Below are 24,916 nucleotides of genomic sequence, written 5' to 3' on the forward strand. Positions count from 1 at the left end.
AACGCCAAATTGTAGCTGTATTTTTTGATCTGGAGGGGGCAGACGTAATCCGTACACCGTTCTCTTGGGCTTTCGTGGTTGGCAACCCCTTTTCATTCGTTAATTTATGACAGAGCGTACATTTAAGGTGCGGGTGAACACGGTGAACACTACTCCGTACTTTCTCCCAAGAACACAGAGTGCCCCAGGGCTCCATGCTAAGTGTTGTACTTTTTGCGATCGCCATAGACCCAGTTATGGATTGCCTCCTTCCCGATGTCTCAGGCTCCCTTTTTGTCGATGATTTTGCAGTCTACTACAGCTCTCAATGGACCAGCCTTTTCGGACCTCATCTTCAAGGATATATCGATCACCTCCACTCATAAAGCATCTACACTGGCTTCCGGTAAGATCGTCTGTGTAAATTTTTGGCGTCGTACGAAGTTTTATACACGTTCCCTACACATAGGTCTGTAGACCTTCCGTTCACTGACGTCGCCAAATTCTTGGGACATGTTTGAGAGTGAGCTGTTCTTCCGACGTTTCAAATCTTTCGGCTTACTATCTCCGATCCCTCAACACGCTCCATGTTCTGAGTGGTATCTACTGGGGAGCAGACAGTGTTCCTCCTCTGCCCAGATCGCGCCTTAGTGCGCTCGAAATTGGATTATAAAAGCGTAGTTTACGTCTCTACATGGCTGTCTTTTCTTCAGCGTCTACATTCTGTCCACCACTGTGGACAGCGTTTAACATCTCGAGTTTTTACACTAGCCCCATGGAGAGCCTTTACGCTTAGACTGCTGACACTCCACTGTTCAGTTGGTGAGCTGTCCTTCTGAGTCGTTACGCTAGTCGTCTATCTTCCATGTCTGCTCATATGACCCATGCCCTTTCTTTCGACCTCTCCTTCGATTTAGGGTATGCTGACAGCCCTTCCTCTCTACTACCACCGGGAATCTGCTTCTGTCAACTGCTACACTCACCACCTTGGCTTCTCCCTCGGACCTGCCTTCTCCGTGACCTTTCTCACCTTCCTAAGGTTAGCACCCCCCAACTTTATTGTTGGGCATTTGCTGCTCTGTTTGCACAAATGGAGGATGCCACATTTATTTACACGGCTCCAAGACCACCTTTGGTGTTGGGAATGTCTATATTATTGACAACACTCCTATTAGATTTTGGCTTCCCGACCATCTCTCTATCCCATCCACCCTCTGGTCCACTGGATTCAGGACTGCCTACACATGCTCCACTTAGGTGGCATCTCTGTGGCATTCTTCTGGATCCTAGGGCATGTTGGTATGTGTGGAAACGAGGGAGCCGATACAGAAGCAAAGGCTGCTGTCTCTCTTCCTCGGCCCACTGTTCGCATGGTTCCCTTTGCCGATATACAGAACGTGTTATGTCATCGTGTTGCTCTTTTCTGGCACACACACACACACACACACACACACACACACATTGTTCTGTACATATGAACAATAAATATCGGGACACAAACCTTCTTCCCTGTGCTTGGACATCATCATCCCGGCCTCATTGTCGGGAGGAGAATATTTTAAAACTAGACTCCAGCACTGTCTTTTTAGCCATCGACATGTTTCTAAGTGGCGACTCTCCCCTGCTCTGTCCCCACTGCTCTCAAGAGACACCATTTACTTGAGTGCCCCTATTTTAATCCGCTATATGCCTGTTTACAGCTGTCGCCTGATATTCTCCCCTTTTAGAAGATGATGCACGCTCAGCTGATGGCGTCCTTGCGTTTATAAGTGTTAGTGAGATGAGATTCTTCTTTTGAAGCTCGTTTCGGGGAAAACATTCCCACTTCAGTAGCACTTTTCTAAGATTTCTTTCCGTTTTCAGTGCCCCTCCTCCAGTTTTGCTCCCATTGCTGCTGATTTATATTCCTGTTTTCACTCTTCACTGAGCCACAGAATGGGCGGTTGTGACGTTAGCTGTTTTGTGCCCTAAAACTATAGTAAAAAAAAGTAACAACAGGCATGATAAACAGAAACTCAGCCTGCAGTAGATCACATTTCTCTCTGTCAACACATTTAGAGTGCTGAGATCACATCATTTATTGCTGGGAAGAGGGGTGCAGGGGCAGCCTCTTTACCCCAGAGCAGTATTTGCATCCAAAGTTTTCAGTTATTTGTTGGATATAATCCAATCATTGTCTCCCTCTACAGGTTTTACTCTCTACTGCTTTCATGGCATTTATTTCCTGATGTCTACACATGTATCCTATTATGCAGTCCCTTCTTTTCACAGTTTTCCATGTACTGCCAGTATCATAGATCCTGCAGAGAACTTCTGCAGTTCCTTTATTCAGTTCACCTTATTCTCAACATCCCCATTTTGAATGCTCCAGTTCTCTTCTCTTCCTGTATCTTCCCATAACCCATGATTAACTTTCATACAATACTGTGCTCCGAATGTATATTCTCACATATTTCGTCACCAGATCGAGGCCTATCTTTGGTACCAGAAGCCCCCATTTTTCCTAAAAAGATGTTTTCCTGTGTTACTTTACTTCTTGTAACAACCTGGCCTTGTCTTTTTGTGTAAATTTGCATCCCAAGTAGCAGAATCACTTAAATTCCTTTACGTTGTGGTCTCTAATTTTAATAAGTTTGTCACTGAGCTGTTCCGCTGCTCTGCAACACTTTCATCTTTCTTTGTTTAAATCACAATTCTGTGCTCATCCAACTGTTCACTGCATTCAACAGCTCTGGTAATTCTTCTTCACTTTTGGTGAACATGGTAATATCACCAGTGAATTTTATTAATGCAATACCTTCTCCCTCAGTTTTAATTTAATTCCTGTGAAGTTTATTCAGTTCCACAAACGATTCCTTGATGTTAAGTTTGAATAACTGGGGAGGTTAACTGAATCCCTGTATTTCCACTTTTTAGTCATATTACTTTTTTAAATTTTTTACTTTTCCTTGTTGATTATTGTACATTCAGTTACGTATATAATCTTCCTGTCTTCTATAAAATTTGTATTTTTAGAATTTCACGTGCCACATTATTTTACATTGTCAATCTTTTTGAAGGTGGGCTAATCCAATGAAGGTTCCATTGATATTCCTTACGCCTTGCTTCCCTTATCAAATGCAAGATCAGATCTACCTTTCTGAACCCTTTACCTTTGTTAAATACAATCTTTTCGTTCTCTAAGTGATCCTCAGTTTTTCCTTCCGTTCTTCTACATATTAATCTTGCCCGAAATTCGAATTCATTAGCTGTTTAGCTCATTGTGCAAAAGCTTTTGCATTCACCGGTCCTTCCTCGCATCTCAAGTGTGCAGATGATATTTTTTGGGAAGGCTGCTGGTTTATCTCTAATGTCAGAGATGGTACAGATGAAGTTGAACAGTCGTTTCATTGCAACCTTCTGTAAGCATCATATAAGTTCCAAAGGAATGTTATTTAACCATTCTGCTTGGTTTTTATGCTAGTCTTCCACTGCTTTGTTATTCCTCTGTTATTCTCTGGGTCTAATGACTAATATTTCCCAAATCGACTTTCATTTGTCCTCCTATGGCGTCATCCAGTAGTTCGTTTCCCTCATGAAGGTGCTGCTCTGCGTACAATTTTCATTGTACTGATGAGCAAATCCCACAGAGGACAATACAGTAATGACAGCACATGTTAGGCCAAATGTCTTGAAATTTTTCCTGGATATGATGTCCCAGAGATCATATACATTTCAAAACTGGTTGTTGAATAAGAAATTTTCTTAGTCGCTCGATGTGTTAATATGATACTTTTCGAAGTTTCGAAATGTCACTTGTCCTTAACATTTTACTATTTGTTACTATTATAACAGTTATAAAGATAGACACTCATACAAATGCCTGTACCTGAAGCACATTGTTTGCTCCATACTGTTTGGTTTCAGGTGCCACACATCATGGATTGGTATCCACCCAATCCTAGGACGTTTATTATGTATAGTAAAAGACAATATAGAAAAGTGAGTAGACGAACTGCAACACAGTTACGTTCTGTGGGCTACATACAAATAGGCACAACCCACTCGCATGGTACAACTTGATGTGATTGTCACTGCCAAGTCGTTTGCACTATCTGGACAGCTACTCTTGTTGTCAGCGTGTGTTCTGGGTTTGTGTGTGTGTTTGTGTTTGTGTGAGTAGGCCCACCGCCACCACCAATGCCGGTGCATCCCGCCAGTCTCTTGTTGCTGTCTCTCACATGGGGTGAGTTCCCTCATTAAAGTGTAAATTCTCAGTCTAAATTTAGTTAGGTTCGTCAAAGTGAAGTGGAAATAAAATCAGAACATACAGTCAGATGAATAATAGGGTGGTATCCACAGGATCAGGTCGTAGTATCATGAGAGAGGGGTTAATTAAGAACAGGTTGGTAGGGGAAATAGTGATTTATTGTCAACAGTTCAGTGATTAATCTGATCAAAATCAGCAAACCGATGCCAACAATAATTCAGACAATGCCATACACAGAAAATCTAGTCGCAGGGAGAGAGTATGAGTGCACTGAATGTGAAACACGCTGCATCACCAGAGATGTATTGGAATGGTCTAGTAGGGGTCAGGCAAACATACGTTTAGTGGACCATTTCGGGTGCTTGGCAGGATTGAGAGAGGAGAAAGAACCCAATAATTTGCCATGACATTTCTGCTAGTAGAAAGAAATATACTCGCCAAGCACCAAACAGAAGCAAACGTCAGCAGAGCCTCAACTTGTCAGTGTGTGGACCACCTTGATCGCCCCACTGTAATTTTGGTGCTCACGGCGCTCTAATCCTGTTGCTCAAACTGACAGGAACATCATTTACAGCGGGCAGAGCTTTTGCTTTGCATAAGTGTGGTTACTGGGACTGGCTGTTACGCCAAAGTCCGCAATCATTTGTGGTACGCATTCCTGTCTCTGTCTTGCCCAACACTCTCCTACACTCCTACACTCTCCAGCTACCTCTAGCACCATGGCAGTTATTCCCTGATGCCTTTACATATAACCTATTACCCCGATGCTTGTACTTGTCACAGTTTCCCGCATATCGCTGTCCTCACCTATTCAGCACAGACGTTCCAGAGTTCCTCTGTTGTAAGTTCACCTAATTTCAACCTCCTCCTAAAGCACCGCATTTAGAATTCCCCAATTCCCGTCCTGTTTTTCCCGTAATCCACGAGTCATTTTCATGCACTACTGTGCTGCAATCGTACATTCAGATTTGTCTTCCACAAATTAAAGCATCTTTGGTATTAGTAACTTTGTTTTGTGAGGAAATTCCTGTTTTTCTATGCTACTTTACTCCATACAACAACCATGCTTTGTCCCTTAGCGTGAAATGGCTTCATGGGTAGAAGAATTAAAATAAATATAATTCATCTACTTTGTGGTTCTTAATTCTGAAGTAAACTTTGCCACCAATGTTATTTCTGCCACTTCTCAATACTTTCCTCTTTCTTCTGTTCATTAATCCTAATTCGGTGCTCATTGCACTGTTCATTACATTCACCAACTCCTTCTCACTTCCAGTGAACAAAGAAATATCACCAGTGCATTTTACCAACATAGTCCTATTCACTTTCAATTTAAATGAAATTCCTGGAAGTTTCTTCAATTCCACCATCCATCCTTCAGTGTTCAGACTGAACATCTGTGGGGACTACCTGCATCCCCGTCTTTCACCATCTTTCATCAGAGTACCAGTCCTTGTTGATTATTGTACATATTATGTTACCTGGGTCTCCCTTTGTCTCATATCTATTTTTAAAGAAAAAATTCGTACATTTTCACTGTTTCACATTGTCGGTCGTCATTTAAAGATTTACAAATCCAATAAAGATCTCTTGATTTTTCTTATTAATTTCTTCCTCTATCAAGTCGAAGGTCAGCTCGGCCGCCCTGGATCCTTTGCTCCAAATTTAGCGTACTCAAACCGGTCCTCAGCTTTGTCTTCCATTCTCCTGTGCGTTGTTACCATTCTTGTCAGTAATTTGGCCTTGCGCGCTTCCAGAATGTTTGGATTATCCTTTTCCGCAAGTCCGTTGTTATAACTCCTGTCTCATGGATTATAAAGACCAATGTGAATACTCATCTGATTGCCATGTTCCCCAATGGTCATGTGTTCCGAAGGAACATTAACTGACCATTTTGGCTTGTTTGTATGCGACTTTTCTGTAGCGGTGTTAAAATGTGACTTAACGGTCAGTCCCCCACGTTTTCCAATTAAGCTTTCATTTTTTCTTATGTCTTCAGATACCTCCTCCCACTCATAGAGGTCTCTAACGTACCGTTTTCTGCCATCAGTTTTCGTTTTCTGCCATCTGTTTTCCCCTGCACGTTTAACAGAGGAATTCCTTTCGAACTCTTGTTGACACTTGTGCATTTAGTTTCACTGAAGGTTGTTCCGACTTTCTCATGTGCCGAAAGTGTGCTTCCTACGTTCATTTCTTCTAATTCTTCGTGCAGTCATTCTGCTTTTACGTCCCTCAAATTTCTACTGATTTCATTTCTTAGTAACCCATAATGCTGTATTCCTGCCTCATCCTTTTCCTTTTCGTCAAACAGTTCAAACGATTTCAGTTGCCTGAGACTGCAGTCATGTGTGTGAATTACGTTTGCCCGTGTGTGTGTGTGTGTGTGTGTGTGTGTGTGTGTGTGTGTGCGCATGCGCTTATCTATTGTTGATGAAGGCCTATGGACGAAAGCTTCAATTGTGAGAGTCTTTTTGTTGTGCCTATCAACAACTCAGCATCTCCACCATATGGTGACTGCCAACTTTCCTTCTCATTATATTGTTACAAATATTTCTTCAGAGTTCCTCTCCTTGTACCTACATTTATCCGCCAAACTTTCGTTATTGACATTTTCGGAGACGTCAACCACTGTATGCCTGAACTACCAGCTATGGCATTCATTATCACATTATCTAGAGCTTCATAGAAATTTAAATTTCCATTCCATTACTCAGCACTTCAGTATCCATTTATTTACACATTGATTCCTCATGACAATTCTCTTAAAATTCACTTCACTCCTCATCATAACTAAATTTTGATCTGACTGCAAATCCGTTTCTTGGTACACTTTACAATTCAATACCTGATTTCGGAAGGTGTGTCTGGTTGTGATGTACTCCAGCTAGAAACGTCTTTACCAGCTATACCTCCGCCTCCCTCCCTAAGAGCCTAAAACGCTGAGACACAGAAGCAGTCATGCTAATGTCACAGAATACAAGGTATAGCCTTGCAGCAAGTCCACCATCGAGAACATGTGGTCGAATTATGCAGGAGGGCTCCTGCACAGGGAGCGCTTGTAACAGTAACACCGACGACCTTAAATGGCGATCGATGCTAACGTTAAACATCTGTGAGGAATTTTTGAGAAAGTTGTGGCTGTGAGGTAACCTAATGAGAACAGAACAATCAGGCTGGGATTCTTTTCAGAAAAACACCAGTATAGTATAACCAACAGTAAACAGGTGGGTCAGGAACAGATGTTCTCCCAGCACAAAAGCAAGTAGTAACATTATGTATTAATATTGGTCACCAGCCTAATTAGGCATTCTTGTATCAAACAATATAATAAAGCAGAAGGCTGTTCCTAAGGCTACCCCAGCCTTCCTTGAGACACACACACACACACACACACACATTCTTTCTTTATATCTGTTTACAGTGCAACACAGTAACCAAAACCTTGCAGATAAATGTAGTAATAACTTGGAAGTCAGACAAAGAAATGGCTAATGAGATAGCAAACAGTAACACATGCCTCTCAACAACATGTACCTTAAATGAACTAGATGCAGCAGTTCATAGAATCAATCACCAACACACATGAAACTAATAGCAGTACTAAATGATTCTGATTTAGATGAAGGGGTCTTAAAGTCATAATCTATAATATCATTGCTTAGTACAGGCTCTATATGCCTGTGCATTAACCAACTTGATTAGAACAGTTAACACAGGAAGTATTTATTTCTTAAGCTGAGTCTGAAGCATTTGAACAGAATGCAAATCTAACTGCATTGGCTCTGAAGGAGCCTTTACTTTGCTTCATTAACTAATTAGCCTACAACATGAGGGCCCTTAAACTTTTGTGGTTTGAAGGACCATGCTTACTAACAAAACTTCACATGTATGTATGGGAAATGGTAAGTATTCTCATCAATATTTATTAAGTGAAGCACAACAAAAACGTAGCTCTCTAAATAACAAATGTGCTTTGATAAGCAGTCTTTTAACATACTCAAAATATATTTGGCTGTCTAAATGCCAACACAACATTAAAACCAAGTTCAGACACTGTCTCGTGAAATGAACAGTGATAAAACTTAGTAATTCTGATCAAAGTGCATAAATGCAACAATTAATAATCTTTTTTGACTTCAAAGCCATATTATTTATCTTTTATCTAACAACTTTAATATTTTCGGGCAGCTGGTCAGAAAGGGAAATTATTTAAGGAAACGACAGCAGATATATTTAAAAATGCACTGGAAATGGAATATTTCTCGAAATAAAAAAACTGAACTATCAACACTATAACTCCACAAATTAGAAAGCAATCACAACTATTTTTACAGCTGCCAAATAAGTCTCTGTAATAAGTTAGGACACACCCAATTGGTTTTTAATTTGGGATAATCATGGGTGTGAGGTGGAGCTTTTAGCAGCACCATGATGATTGTTCGAATCAACCAAATTTCACAAATACTTGGCCCATTTACGGACTGTCAAATATAACAATTTGGTCGTAGGCAGGTGGCACTGGTGGCATAATTTGCAGCGGCTGTTAACATGGCGGCGGTGTAGTCATAGCAGTACTGTTGGCCTCACTCTGCTGCAGACCTTGGCGTCGGAATTTTATTTTTACAGGTCCAAAAAGCAAGCCATGATGTTAGTATCACCAAATACAGCACCCAAGGTCCATAAATAACGCTCTTAACCTCCCCTGGCCGCAAAACTCGAAGAATATTAGCCATAATGATGAGCTGCTGTTAGCGAGATGTTAACTGCAGCACTGCTCAGCTTAGCTCTCTGGCAGATGTCACAAGACCTAATACATTCAGTGACCTTTCTACTCGCACTATTGGCAATCACTATAACATCAGCCAGGTTATCTAGACGGTACATTGGCTCACTGTGGTCCAACACTAAGCGAAAATAATCGGGCATCTGTATCAAATTGGCTAGACCAACACACCCTCCATTCGTCAGTAATGAACTCATTCCTTATATAAAGGATATTTTTAAGAATTTTAGAATGTTTCTTAATCTGGGAATACTGAATGTTATCAAAATTTACTTCCACAGAAGTCGAATTCTCATTTTGGTGGTATCTCATGTTTTTGTAAATTTGTTCAGTTTTCTTTTTTGCCTGAAACTTCCTTCACGTAATTATTTTGTAAAGTTCCATCTTCATTGCATTCCTTGGCTACCTCATCAATAGCATTGAGACAATGCATCTGCCACATAATTTTCTGTACCCTTTATATAGCAGGTGATGTGGGTCTGATCACTGGCGAAAGGGACTGGGAGAAGGTATTGGAGGTCATCAGCAAATTTGAACTTGCATCAAGTGCGAAGCTAATCAACATAAAATCATGCATCATGAAAGTGGGATGTGGAATATTTTTGCAAAACAGACGAGAGCTATTGTGGTTGCCCATACGCAAATTTAGGAAACTGACTACAGGTCTGATATCAATCGTGCTACTGCAGCAAACTCTAGGAAAATCCTTCACAGCGTTCCAGCTAGCATCGGAGAACATAGCGCGAGAAGACTCGACGACATCCAAAAGCCAGACTCTGCAGATGTGTACATGGTCTCTGAAGTCAACTGTGTGGCACAGGTTTTACCCGTAAAACGTGAAACAGCAGCAATATTTGTCACAGCTTTGGGTCATTTTGTAACTCTTGGTAACATTTTCAAGGTAAAGTTTGACATGTTGACCATTTCCGCTGGAAACCTGGGGGATAAAATCTCATCGATGCTATGGAAGAAGACACCCACGATCCTCACGTCCCACTTACCAGACGAAATTACTCCGACTGTCTTGAATCCAACCCTAGATGTAGAGCACATCCCCAATGGCTTTTATCATTGTGCACAATTTTCATTTGAACTCAGGTATACTCGAAACAGAGTTCGCCCATCGAATATGGTAGAAGTTAGAAACATATATGTGGAATTTATTGGGAAGCAAAAGCAGAAATGTGACTGTACGAAAGAGCTGCACTACAGCTAGAAGGTCATTTGGATAAATATCAGCAGCCCTCCCATACCAACAACTGTGCAAACCACTAGCACAGGGCGGTAAACAGGAAAGTAGCAACCACAGCGAAACATGAAGTCCATCTGAGAAATTCGCCAAACTCAAGAATTGTGACCTGATAGACATACAGGAAGACACGATTGTGTGCGCTTCACCGAAGGACGTCTGGCGAGTTATCAGACAACTGATAGCCACAATAACACGAACTCTAACTTGCCTGCCGATTTTTTGAATCCTGGCGATGTAACATGTCCATTTATAATGAAGAAATGCTGTAAACAGAGTTAAGTCATGCCCTTGGTGCTACTCACAAATGCCAAGACTGCCTGTCTATACAAGCTCAGTGTTATGCTTGGGAAAGAAAGGTCATGCACAATCCGTATGTATGCAACAGAACAAACATAAACGAAATTGTAGTCACAAGGCCCATGTAATCAATGCAGTCTAGTCAAAGCCTGCTGGAGGCATCAGCATAACTAGCAAGCGAACAGTTTCTTCAGTGCAGTTTCTTCAGTGGGCACAAAAATTTTGTGGGAAAACTTGTTGTTCATTTGCACATTAGTGGAAAACATGTGAAATTTCAGTTGTACACAAGTGTCTCAGTAACATCGCTGAATCGTAACTTTTAGGTTCCCCACGCCTGTTGTAAGTAGGTTGTTTAGGTTTTCTTATTGGTAACGCCACGTAGCGCTCTGTATGAAAATCACTGGCTGTGCTGTGTGTAGTCTGTGGCTGGTTGGCATTGTTGGAATACTCGCCATTGTAGTGTTGGGCAGCTGGATGTTAACAACGCGTAGCGTTGCGCAATTGGCGGTGAGCCGCCAGCAGTGGTGGATGTGGGGAAGTGAGATGGCAGATTTTTGAGAGCGGATGATCTGGATAGAGACAATACATTTGTAAGACTGGATGTCATGAACTGCTATATATATTATGACCTTTTAACACTATTAAGGTAAATACATTGTTTGTTCTCTATCAAAAATTTTCATTTCCTAACTATGCCTATCTGTAGTTAGTGCCTTCAGTAGTTTGAATCTTTTATTTAGCTGGCAGTAGTGACGCTCACTGTATTGCAGTAGTTCGAGTAACGAAGATTTTTGTGAGGTAAGTGATTTGTGAAAGGTATAGGTTAATGTTAGTCAGGGCCATTCTTTTGTAGGGATTATTGAAAGTCAGATTGCGTTGCGCTAAAAATATTGTGTGTCAGGATAAGCACAGTCTTATATAATTGTTCAAAAGGGGACGTTTCATACTGTATAAACCTAGCATGTACCTGAAGGCTTATAACAGACAAGACATTCCTGTTCTCAGAAAATGTACTTTGCCTGTCATGTATCGCTCACATTCGCGAACTTTAACTTTCAGTGTGCTACAATCATGCGATTGTGAGAACTTATTTGGCCTTGATTCATTTGATTTGTTTGGCTTTCAAATTCAGTACAATGTGCTGGCAGGTAATGCATTCAATGCTAAAGACAGTGTAGCTAGTTTGCCAAAAAAGTTCCCTTAACTCTTTTCTGAACGTTTAGGCAAGGCTAACAGTTTTGTTCCACATATTGGTCTACTATGAATTTCTATGGTCAACCGAAATTTTACCAGGCTAGAACTGTTCCTATTGCATTACTGGACGAAATAGCCGTGGAAATAAAGAATTGCAAGCTAGCGGAGCTATTGTTCCCATTGGTTTTTCTTCCAAACTTTCAGGTCGCATTCGCCTCTGCTTCGACTTCAAGTGCATGGGCAGCCCACAAACTGTGATTCATACTTACTCCTTACCTCGCTCAGAGGATCTCTTTGACAGATTAGGCGCTGGTCGCTACTCTTCAAACGTTGATTTGTGTGATGCTCGTCTTCAAGTAACGCTCGATGAAGAATCTCGAAAAGTGTGTATAGTGAATACTCATTTGGGCTTGTTTAAATATTTGCGTTTGCCTAATGGCAGTGCTTCCACACATGATGTTTTCCATTGTTATTAGGAACAGCTGACTGCTCAAGTGCCAAACTGTTCAAACTATTTAGACGATATTGTTGTAGCAGATCGTACACCTGAAGAACACACTGCAAATTTGCGTGCTTTGTGTGTTACCTGATGCAGGACTAAAGTGTAGACTGGACAAGTGTGATTCTTTTTTAAACATGAGTTACAGTCAAGGTTTACATCCTCTTCAGCAGCATTTGTTAGTCATACGAGACCTGCCAGTTCCTCGCAATGTCACAGAATTGCAGTCAGTTTTAGGGAAAATGAACTATTATTCTCTGTTAATACCGAATGCTGCAGAAATTGGGGCTCTATTCGACTGCTTGCGTCGCAAGAATCTCTCCTTTGTTTCAACAGATAAGTGCCAAGTAGCTTTTCGAGAACTTTAAGATGCGTTGCTCAGTGATCGATGCTTAGTTGACTTTGATCCTGACAAATCAACTGTATTACCAGTTGACGCTTCCTCTTATGGACTCGGTGCAGTTCTTTCACATAGATTTGGTGATAAAGACAGGCCTGTTGCATTCGCATCAAAAGTGTTTTCCAAAGCTCAGTGTAATTATTCACGAATAGAGAGAGGGGCACCGGCTATTGTGCATGGTGTAACCAAATTCCACCACTATTTGTATGGCATGAAATTCTACTTAGTAACGTATCACAAGCCTTTGCAGTCGTTGTACCTACTGGCCAAAAATTGCAATGATGGGCTTTGTTGTTGTCTCAATATCAGTACGAGATTGTAAATCTTTTGACAGATGAACATGGTAATGCGGACGTACTTTCACGTCTTACGATGGACCCTGACACAGACTTTGACGCTTCTGCAGCATTTTGTTGTCACATCGATGGTCAGGATTCTGAATTGCTTCAACCGTTGCCTCTGAACAACAGGAAAATTGCACAGGCCACAGAAGCTGATTCAGATTTGGAGATTCTGCTAAACTACATTCGCACAATTTTGCCTCGCTCATAGTATAGCATTAAGAACTCCGTAGCGCGCCAATACTTTGCACGTCGGCATAGCCTCGCTATAAGCGAGGGGTGATTCTTGTTCAAAATGATAGTGGACTGACACTGGGGGATGATTACGAAACAGCGCGTCGAGACTGTACTCGGGAGGGTATGGACAGCCAAATAGAACAGCGTCATGCATGTGGGGAAATTCGGTCCGCTCCACCATAAAAATTCTCTTCTTGGCCTAAGTCGCAATCACCATGGCAACGTGTGCACATAGATTTTGTGGGATCTTTTTGGTTGCTTGTGGTATACGCTTATAGCAACGGTTTCTCACCTCCTATCGTTCGCAACCACAAGATGGACCATCGCTGGCGGACACTGCTGCACCAGCTCTGCCATCCTCAATATCCGGCGTCGGAGTATGGACACAGACGATGGGTGCGAGGCGAGATCGTTCGTCGACTTGGTGCTTGCGTGTATCTCATTTCAGGTCCAGACGGATTGCAGTGCCGACATCAGGATCAAATTCGCCACTGTAATGTGCACAGTGATACTTGTGTATCTCTTCGCCCAGATTCACAGATCCTGAGGACGTGTGGCCACAACAGCTGTCAAAGAGTGTCGTCACGACACCACAGGACGACCCCGTGGAGACGGAGGCGTCGCCTCCTCCTCTCGTCTTACCCAAGGAGCTGGACCCGCCAACGCTGGAGCAGCTTGCGGCTTCTCCATCTGGTTATGGGTCTCAGGAGTTGGATGCGTGCCCTTCTGTGCGTTTTCCGGGGGACGTTTGCAGCTGAGTGCAGGTCAGATGGCGGGCTACAACTGGAAGCCTGACGTCCGCTGCAACCACAGTTTCCAGTCCACCGCTGCATCCACGCTCCTGCCTTCTCTCCCGTTGTCGCGCTCCTTATACGACGACGGTCCGTCGTTTTGGGGGGAGGAATGTTATGGCGTACAGTCGAGCACCGGCACGCCGGTCGGGAACGATAGAGCAGACAGGGCTGTGGAGAAGACGTCACCCAATAGCACGCTGACTGACCTCTGTCTAGGACGACAACGTGACAACTGCGGCCTTCAGGGGAAGAGAACATGAGCGCCATTCATAACTTGTCGCGGCCATTTCTACAGCAGAGATTAGTCACATCAAGACCAGTGACTTAGGAATTGTGTATACTGAAGAGATTTCTTTCTTGCATGTCGCCCTTTGTTTGCAACACTTCTGTGTTATTGTCAGAGTTAAGTATTGTCATTGATTCATTTCATGATAAAACTCTCTAATATGATTTGCTTGAACTGTTGTCTAGCGATCCGAGAAGGAGATTTCCTAGGCACCCCATACTCAACAACTAGACAGGATACAACAAAATTCAGTCTGGAATCGGAACAAATGTGTTGTAGGTACTGGTAATAATACCACTTTTTAACTGCAGACACAAGTTTCTGGACAGTCAGCTCAATAGGTACAGAAGTAAATTCAGTGAAAGATCTGAAATGAAGATGTATTTTAAGTACAGAGCTTATGTGTCAGCAATCTGGATACAAGGAAATACATAAAAGTTTTATATAAGTTCCACATAGCACCAAACATGCACCTAAAAAGTATTTTTCATTAAAAAAATATTGTAGAAAACGTGTTCGTTAGTAATCGAGAATTATTCAGTTTGTTTTGAATTTTCAGGAAAAGGAGAGTCCCTCTTTGAACTTATAGTAGTCTATAAGCACTCTTGGTGTAATGGTACTTGAGTCGTTGTATGTACTATTTAAATATGGGTGGAAAAGCAAGGCTGCGGGATAAACTTTTCTGTATTATTTATTTTATAAGTAACAAAGGTCACATAGAAGGCCCTTTTTATTTTACTCCAGAGTTGTTTGCACTATATTTAGCTTGATTCTAGGATGTCTACGAGGCGCTGGTGGTTGTTCCGCTTGGCTAGGTCCAGCGGCGTGTCCCCATTGTTATTCGTGACTTCTCTGTCGGCCCCTGCCTCAAGTAGTGCAGTCGCCGCGTCTGGGTGGCCACGCCGTGCCGCATCGTGCAGTGGCGTGTTCCCTGTGTGATCCCTGACGTTGCGGTCGGCAGAGGATGCTGCCAGCAGCTGCACCACGGGTGCGTGGCCATTCCATGCAGCCTGATGCAGAGGCGTGTTCTGCCAGCGGTCCCTGGCGTTTACATTAGCTCCATCCTCCAGCAGACGCCTCGCCACCTCCACGTGTCCCTTGGCTGCTGCCCAGTGCAGCGAGTTCTGCTGGTTCTCGTCCATCGCCTCCACGTCCGCCCCCACTACCAGCAACGTTCGCACCTTGCTCACTGACCCCTCCTTAGCTGCCGCAATCAGTATCTTGCCCTTCTCTTCTCCAGAAAAATCCCTGCAACAAAAGGAGAATACTTACAAATTGCTCCAAACACACATGCCCGAGGACGAAACACTACGGCAGCAAAAGAACTGTGATGAGTCCCTAAAGGTCAAGAAAGTTACCGCAATGCACTAGTGTCCAAAATTAAAGCTTCTAACTGCGATTTTCCGTCCTGTGTCCAATTCACGATGTAATCATGCAAACTGTCAACAGATGTCTCGCACAACCATGTTCTACACGGAAGTTAGCATTCCAGTCAATAGACAACCATGCCCACGACGAAGTCAGTGCAGCTAGCAATGGGGTAGTGGTTGCTAGGTACTTCCACATCTGCAATCGCTGTAGACACAGATGGTGCTGTATGGTACAGAGAAGACGCATTCCAGGCTCTCCGCAGTGGAGGGCCATAGGAAGAATGGGAGGAGGACAGTCACAACCTGAAGTGGCCCGATGGCTTAATGTGAATCGCACTGTTGTTTCTCAGATGTGGCGACTGTTCGTAGAGACAGAAACTGTATCTCGAATATGAGGGCAGACCACATGTGATACGAGAAAGGGAGGACCATTATTTCGTTGAAAGGGCATCACGGTACTGCCTTACTACTGCACGGCAACTGGCACCTCACCTCGCAGGATGCAGTGGATGTGTTGTATCTAGGCAAACGTTATACAGAAGATCTCACCAGAGTGCCACTTATTGTCAGGGGCCCGTGGTTTATGTACCTCTGACACTTCACAGAAAGAAATGTGTAGAGTGAAGTCGTCAACATCCCACCAAATGGCCCAACAGTGGGCCAATGTTATCTTCACACGTGAGTCCCAAAATGGTCTGGAGAGTGATTCTCGACGGATTTTCATATGGAGGGAACGTGTAACAGAATTTCGTGACCCAAATGTCGTGCAAAAGAGACTGATATCAGGGAGGTTCCTTAATGGTGTCCTCAGCGATTACGTGGACTACCTGAACACCTCTTTATAACATTGTATGGGTGAATTGGCAAGGCTTAACTCCGGTCAGGTATCGTGGCGAGATCTTGGAACCTCATATGCCGTCGTTGCGAGGTGCTGTGGCCTACCACTTCGTATTGATGGATGATAGAGGTATGCCCCATAGAGATCAGCTGATTGACGTTTTCTTGGAAATGGAAGATATTGCACACCTGGGGTGCTGAGTTCGATCTCCCAATTTGAATCCCATACAGCATATCGCGGATACACACCACTACCAGAAAACTTCAGTGAGTTTGTTAAAGCTTTAAAATACTGTGCACGGCAGAGTACACGAGAGGATGTAGAAAATCGTACATTCAAGGCTACAGCGAAGAGACAAAAGAGAAATACGAAACGTATTGTGGTCTTTATGACGCCAACCCATTCTCCCCATAAACAATGGAGGCAGGCGAAGAAGTCATAACAACAATGATTGAAAATAGAAGACAGAAGTGCTAATACACTGTAGAAAGCATTAACATGACTCACAGTAGTCGGAAAGCGTAGAGACTGCTCAAAAATTAGATGGTATACCTGCAGGTACACCAGGCTTTGCTGGCAGTATTGCAAACCAAATAGCCTCCCAACTGCAGAAAAACGGTAAAGCGAAACACAGACTGAAGAAAGGGCATACGAGTAGACTAAATGCTTTCCAAGAAGAAAATAATGATACACTCGATCATACATTTACAATATCAGAACTGAAAGAAGCAATCAAAAGTTTAAAGACTGGTAAGGCCGCAGGCCTAGATGATATTGAAAATGAACAAATGACACATCTTGGTGTTCGCTCTAAATTGTGGCTGTTGGAGTTTATGAACTGCTGTTGGGCAACTGGACGAATTCCTGAAATATAGAGAAAGGCAAAAATAACTGCAATTCTTAAGCCTGGTAAGGATCCAGAAAATCCAATCTCTCTGTTGTGCACAACACACAAACTGTTTGAGACTAAGCAGATTCAAAGAGCTTACTGAGGGCACCCTAATAAAAGAGTAAGCAGGATTTCAGCCTGGCAAATCTTGTACCAGTCAAGCTCTCAGCCTAACCCACTATATTGGAGATGGGTTTGAGAAAAGACTTACTACAGGGATGGTGTTTATAGATTTTATGGAAGCATATGATACCATCAACCTCAGAAATCTCATTGCAAAAGTGAAAAAAACAACAAAAAGCCCTCAGTTGACTGCTGTACTCAAATCAGTTCTATTTAACAGAAGATATTTTGTTGAGTTCCAAGGTAACAAGAGCAGATGGAGACTACAAAAAGATGGGCTCCCCCAGGGCAGTGTTCTTGCCCCCATGTTATTCAATATTTATACAAATGAGCAGCCTATTAGTCCCTGGTCAAGATCATTCATTTATGCTGATGATAGGGCAATAGCAGCTCAGGCATAAAACTACAAGGATATTGAGGAAATACTAACTGAGAACCTGGAAAATCTCACCAACTATTACAATGAAAATCAGTTGAAACCCAATCCAAGTAGCACCCAGACTTGCCTATTCCATCTTAACAACAGAGAGGCGAAACAAGGACTGAATGTTTGATGGAATGGCACAAGATTAACACACTGCCCTCTCCCAGTGTACTTGGGAGTTACTCTTGATAGGACACTGTCATTCAAGTGGCACATTGAGAAGAGCAGGGCAGAAATCCAATCACGGAATAACTTACTTGGCAAGCTAACAACATCAAAATGTCGAGCTAATCCAAAAGTTTTCTGCACCACCCCCATGGCGCTCTGTTACTCTGCTGCTGAGTTTGCACGCTGGACACTGTCCTGAACCAGATGTGTAGACATATTACTGGATGTCTTAAGCCAACAAGAGTAGAACACCTATACTGCTTGTCAGGAATTGCTCCGCCACATGTCCGACATTCAATACAGAGTAGAATTGAACGAATAGAACAGGTTCAAAATCAACGTCATCTGCTCCATGGATACCAAATGGTACCAAAACGCCTTACGTCAAGAAGTAGTTTTCTCCACTGACCTGAACCGCTCACAGGTTCACCAATAACTTCTAGAAAAAGACTGTGGCAGGAACAACAAGAATATGCACACGATTCTGAGCAAGTGCTGCCATCAGGTGCGGAACTTGTGTGGGAGAGATGGAAAACCCTGAACAGGCTATGTTCAGGAATGGCCAGATGTAACAGAATTCTGCACAAGTGGGGAATTAGTGAAAGTGCTTTGTGTCCGTGTGGGAACATCCAGACGATGAACCACCTGCTTCAGTGTCCGTTACTAAACCATCCAAGAGCGTGCACGGCCCAAGACCTGATGGCGTGCAGCAAAGTAGCGAGGGCATATGTGGACTTCTGGAAGAATGACATGTGAAACAAAGACTGTATAAAATTTTATTATGCTGTATATAGTTTTCCATGAATTTTATTTTATAAATTAGCATTGTCATACTGTAAATTGTTTGTAGTACGCATACAAAATATATGTAGTAGTGAGATGGGTTGCATCACACAAGCATCCATTAACAATTCCATAAGACTTGAGAGTAGCTCTGCAGGAGGAATGGAGTTATTGCCTCCACGTGAGATTGATGACATCATTCACAGCTTGCCCTGTCGATGTCAGGGTTGTATGAGCCAGAGGTGGTCAGAGCCTGTGCTGAGCACATTATCCAGTTGTTGGATTGTGTCTGCAAATCTGTTAAGTTGGAAAACACGAAGAACATTTTTTTCTACCTTTTAGAATATTGTAGTTGTTTATGTTCTTTGTTCTTAACATTTTTTCCTACTTCACTATCATCTGTTTGTACTTTTTATGGCAAAATAAACGCAACCTCGCAAAATTTCAGTTTGTTGCTTTAATTTTGGACACCAGTGTACATCGAACTTCATGCGCTTTTCATACGATTCAAATTACTAGGCAATCTGGATCTTGACGGCGTGAACACACTAAAGACCTGACAGCATTTACATAAACTTTTGAGGTTCTTGCGGTCTTCAGTCCAGAGACAGCTTTGATGCAACTCTCCATGCTACTCTACTGTGTGCAAGTTTCTTTGTCTCCAAGTAACCACTGCAAACTACATCCTTCTGAATCTGTTCTGTGTATTCATTTCTTGGTCTCTGACTACGATTTTTAGCCTCCACACTGCAATCCAGTACTATATTTGTTATCCTTGATTCCTCAGAACATGTCCTAGCAACCGATCCCTGCTTCAAGTTGTGTCACAAATTCCTCTTCTCCCCAATTCTGTTCGGTACTTTCTCATCAGTTATATTATCTACCCACCTAATCCTCTGCAGTGTTCTGTAGCACCACATTTCGAAAGCTTCTATTCCCTTCTTCTGTAGACTATTTATCGCACAAGTTTCACTTCCATTCATGGCTACACTGCATACAAATACTTTCAGAAACGACCTCCTGACACTTAAATCTGTACTCGCCGTTATCAAATTTCTCTTCTTCAGAAACTCTTTCCTTGTGATTGCCACTCTACAGTTTATATCATCTCTGTTTTGTACATCAGTTATTTTGCTCCCCAAATAGCAAAATTCATTTACTACTTTAAGCGTTTCATTTCGTAATGTAATTCCCTCAGCATGAACTAATTTAACTTGGCTCTATTCCATTATCCTCGTTTTGCTTTTGTTGATGTTCATGTTATATCCTCTTTTCAAGACACTGTCCATTCTGTTCAACTGTTCTTGTAGGTCATTTTCCGTCCCTGACAGAATTACAATGTCATCAGCAGATGTCAATCTTTTTATTTCTTTTAATTCCTACTCCAAATATTTCTTTTGTTTCCTGTACCACTTGCTCAATATACAGGTTGAATAACATTGGGGACAAGCTACAAAATAGGATCAAAACTATCTAAACACCTCTATCTAATGTGTGACTGACCAACAAATGTGATTAAAGGACGATCCGCCAGTATAAAAGGTGGCAGAGACACATGTGTTGTCAGCAGAGAACCAGAATTAGCAGAATGGGTCCATCAGGGAGGTTCAGTAATTTCGAATGTGGGCCTGAGTAACAAATGTACCAGTAATATTTTGACCCTTGCACAGTAGCCCTTGTGAAGTTGAAATGCAAACGAACAACTATAGCAAAAGGTAGAAGAGGCGGATCCATGTACCGACCAATAGGTACCATGGAGCTTCATGGAGGGTCGTTGTAAAAAATCGCATGAAGCACTGCAGCCAGAACAACCACTGTGCACAGGGAGGTAAAAAGAAGGGGGTAAAATGGTCGAGTAGTCCCCCCCCCCAATGAGCCACACATATCTGCAGTCAGAGCTAAGCAACACTTTGGTGTAAAGCGTGACGCCTCTGGACGATGGATGAGTGGAAACGAATGGTCCACACAGATGAACCACCTGTGGCAGTCCGATGGAAGGTTCTGTCTTTGGTTGATGACTATTACCTGCCATTTTGTGTAATGCCAAAAGTGAAGGAGTGAGGAGATGGCGTTACATTATGGGGTATATCCATGGCTATGTCATTATTTCCCTATTGAGCTTAAGAGAACACTAAATTCGACAGTATATGAATCACGTTTTCCAGCTTAATGTACTGCATACAATACAGTATCATTGTGTGTATTAGCAAGACAGTGCTCCTTGTAATAAATCATTATCTGTCACGTGAGAGTTTGTGGACAACAACATTCCATGAATGTACTATTCTGCCATGAATTCCGAGCTGAATCCATTGTAACTGCTTTGGGATGAGTAGAAGCTGACTTCGCTGCAGATTGAAGAGTCCAACGTTGAGGAAGGATGGGTTCTAATTTTTCCACTGAAGTTCAGACCCATTACTGAAAGTTTCCTCTGCAGAGTCAAAGCCTTCATAGAGATGAACTTTGACACATCCCTTATTAATGTTCACTAATGAGTGTCCAGAAACTGTCAACGTAACTGAATGTCTACTGAGAAATGGGCCATGTTATTTGCAAGTTACAGCAACACGTACATTTTGATGTTACAAAATGTGTGTTGTAGCCTCAGGAATAACATGTAAAACTTTCTTTGTGAACTAAAGACAATTAAGTACAAATAAATTCTATTAATCTGTCAAATGAAATTGTTTTAGCCAGAAGTTATCTAATTGGTTTGATGTGGCCTGCCATGAATTCCTCTCTTGCACCAACCTTCATCTCAAAATAGCAGTTACACACTACATGCTCAATTAACTGCTGGATGTAGGCCAATCTGTCTTTCTCTTCAGTTTTTACATCCCCTTCGTCTTGTCAGTCTTTCCCCATGTCACTAATTCTGCAAAGTATCCCCTCATTCCATATCCAACATGTCCACCTAATTTTCAACACTTTTCTCTAGCACCACATCTCAGACGCTCGTAGTCTCCTCAGTCACGTTGTTTTGCCACTGTCTACGATTCATTATCATACAAAGTAGTTCTCTAAACATAGATTCTCATAAATTGCTTCCTCAAATTATGACCTCTGTTTCATAGTAGTAGATTTATGTTGGCTAGTTGTACCAATTTTGCCTTTGCTAGTATGCTTTTTATGTCCTTCTTGTTTTGTATACCATGGGTTATTTTGCTTCTAGAATTCCTTGATATCGTCTACATCATGACCACCAATTTAAATGTACAAAATTCCAATATCTGCTACTTCTCATTAGAAATTTATTTCAGTGGTTCATTCTCAATTAATATTCCTTACTCATCAGACTCTCCATTCAATTCAACAAATCCCGCAATTCTTCACTTTCTCTGATAACAGCAATGCCGTCAACAAATTTTTTCTTTGGCATCCTTTCACTGTTAATCTGAATCCCACACTTGAACCTTTATTATATTTCCATCATAGCTTCTTCGATGAATAGATTGAATAGTAGGGGAAACGACTGCATCCTGTGTTGCACACTTTTAATCTGAGCACTTTGTTCTTTATTTTCCCGTAGTCTTCCCTCTTCGTTCTTGTACATATTGTAACCTACCTGTATTTCCCTGTAACTTACTTATATTTATGTAAGACTTTCGAAGATCCTGCAGAATTTTATATTGTCTAAGGCTTTTTCTAGGGAAAAAAACTTTTGACTGTATTTTGACTTTTCGTCAGACTTGCTTCCATTATCAAGTACAACTTTCGAACTGCCTCTCTGGCGCCTTTACCTCTCCTAAAGCCAAACTGACCGTCATCTGACAGTTTCTCAATTTTCTGTTCCATTCTTATTTATATCATTCTCATCAGCAGCTCGGATGTATGAGTTCCAAAGACGATTGTGCTGTTGTTTTCACAATTATCTGCCCTTGTTACCTTTGGAAATACGTGGATGATTTTTTTCTGAAAGTGTGATGGTACATTGCCAGTCTCATAGACTCTACACTCGAACTTGGATAGTCGTTGGGATGCCACTTTCCCCTATGAACTCAGTAGTCATGATTAAATTTTATGTATCCTTTTAGCTTTATTTGTTATCAAATCGACCAGAGTTCTTTTAAATATTGCCTCTAACAGTACATCCTCTATATCTTCCACGCCAACACAGAAAAGTTCCTCCTTCATAGAGGCTGTCAATGTAATGTTTCCATTTATCTGCTCTCTCTTCTGACGTTGGGAATGGAATTCCCATGGTAATTATTGTTTTGACTTTTCTATATTGTGTGTCAGTCCTTCCTACGACTGTTTGTTTAAAGTTTTGTCTTATGTTTTCTGCAGTTATTTAGCCTTGGATACCTAGAACATGGTACTTATGTTATTCCTAAATGACTTACATCGAGGTGACAAGTTGTGCAAAAGTGATGTGCACATAAGAAGATAGCGGTAGTATCGTGTACACAAGATATTAAAGGGCAGTGCATTGGCGGAGCTATCGTATGTAATCAGGTGATTCATGTGACAAGTTTCCGACGTGATTGTGGCCATGTGCCCACACAGCGAGAATTAACAGATTTTTCACACCGAACGGTAGTTGAAGCTAGACGCATGAGACCATACATTTAGGAAATCGTTAGGGAATCCAGTATTCCAAGATCCACAGTGTCAAGAGTGTGCCTAGAATACAAAATTTCAGGCATTACCTGTCACCACGGTTAATGCTGTGGCTGACAGCCTTCAGATAGCGACCTAAAGCAGCGGCTTGTACATAGGTTGGTCAGTGCAAGAGACAAGCAACACTGCGTCAAATAACCGCAGAAATCAATGTAGAAGGTACTATCAGCGTATCTGTTCGGAAGTGCGGCTAAATTTGGCGTCAGTAGGCTGCGGCAAAAGATGACCAATGCAAGTGCATTTACTAACAGTATGTTGTCACCTGCAGCTCCTGGTCTCATGACCATATTGGTTGAATCCTACACGACTGAAAAAGCGTGGCTTGGTGAGGTAAGTCTCGGATTGAGTTGGTGAGAGCTGATGGTAGTGTTAGAGTGTGGCGTTGACCGCACGAAGCTACAGACCCAAGTTGCCAACAAGGCACTGTGCAAAATGGTGTTGACTCCATAACGGCGTGGGCTTTGTTAACATGGAATGGGCGGGGTCCTCTGGTACAACTGAGCCTATCATTGAATGCAGACGGTTATGTTTAGCTACTTGCAGACCATTTTCAGCCATTTGTGGACTTCATGCTCTCAAATAACGACATCATGTAAGTGGGCCAAAACTGTTCACCACTCGCCTGGGGAAGATTGTAGACCACTCGAGTAAATGATTTGGCCACCTGGATCGTTCAATATGAATTTCATCGATCATTTGTGGGATATAATCGACAGGTCAGTTCCTGTACAAAATCCTGGACCAGCAACACTTTAGCAGTTGTGGGTGGCTATAGGGGCAGCATGGCATATTATTTGTACAGGGGACTTCCAACAACTTCTTGGTTCGCCGCCATGTCGAGTTGTTGCAGTAGGCTGGGCACAAGGAGGTCTGACATGATATTAGGAGGTATCCCACGACTGTTGCCACATTAGTGAATGTAGCTGTCTTCCTGTCTTTCTCTGAATATTTTTATACTTTCTTCTTTCATCGATCAGTTGTATTTTATTTTCTTACTGAATATTTCTTCGAAGTTAGCTTCCCTTTATCTGTGTTCGTCTGTCCACCGTCTGTGATTTTACGTTCTAGAGATGTCCTCTCCTCTTCAACTGAACAGCCCACTGTGACATTCCTTACCGCAATATCCACATCGTTGGTAAACTTTAAGTTTCATTTCTCGGTACTGCAGTATGCTACATCCTTCTACACTGATTCTTCTGATCGGCTCTCTTAAACCTCTCTCTACTCTTCATAATTATTAAATCTATGTTTACATCTGGGAATGCCTTACATTCCAATATCTGATTTCGGAATCTCTGTCTGACTATGATGTAATCCAGCTGGAATCTTCTAGTGTCTCTGGGTCAATTCGAAGTTTCTTTCTTCCTCACATGATTGCTGAACAGAGTAT

General features: G+C 42.1%; 1 protein-coding gene across 1 annotated transcript in view; it reads right to left on the reverse strand.

The window, feature by feature from the left end:
* Positions 1-15,072: 15,072 nt before the first annotated feature.
* Positions 15,073-24,916, reverse strand: part of LOC124719759 (ankyrin-3-like) — a 116,315-nt gene continuing 106,471 nt past the window's right edge. The window contains exon 5 of the mRNA XM_047244958.1: positions 15,073-15,559. Within this exon, the coding sequence (XP_047100914.1) occupies positions 15,073-15,559 (487 nt within the window). The remainder of the gene's footprint in view (positions 15,560-24,916) is intronic.

Source organism: Schistocerca piceifrons, chromosome 11, assembly GCF_021461385.2.
Source record: "Schistocerca piceifrons isolate TAMUIC-IGC-003096 chromosome 11, iqSchPice1.1, whole genome shotgun sequence".
Lineage (NCBI taxonomy): Eukaryota > Metazoa > Arthropoda > Insecta > Orthoptera > Acrididae > Schistocerca > Schistocerca piceifrons.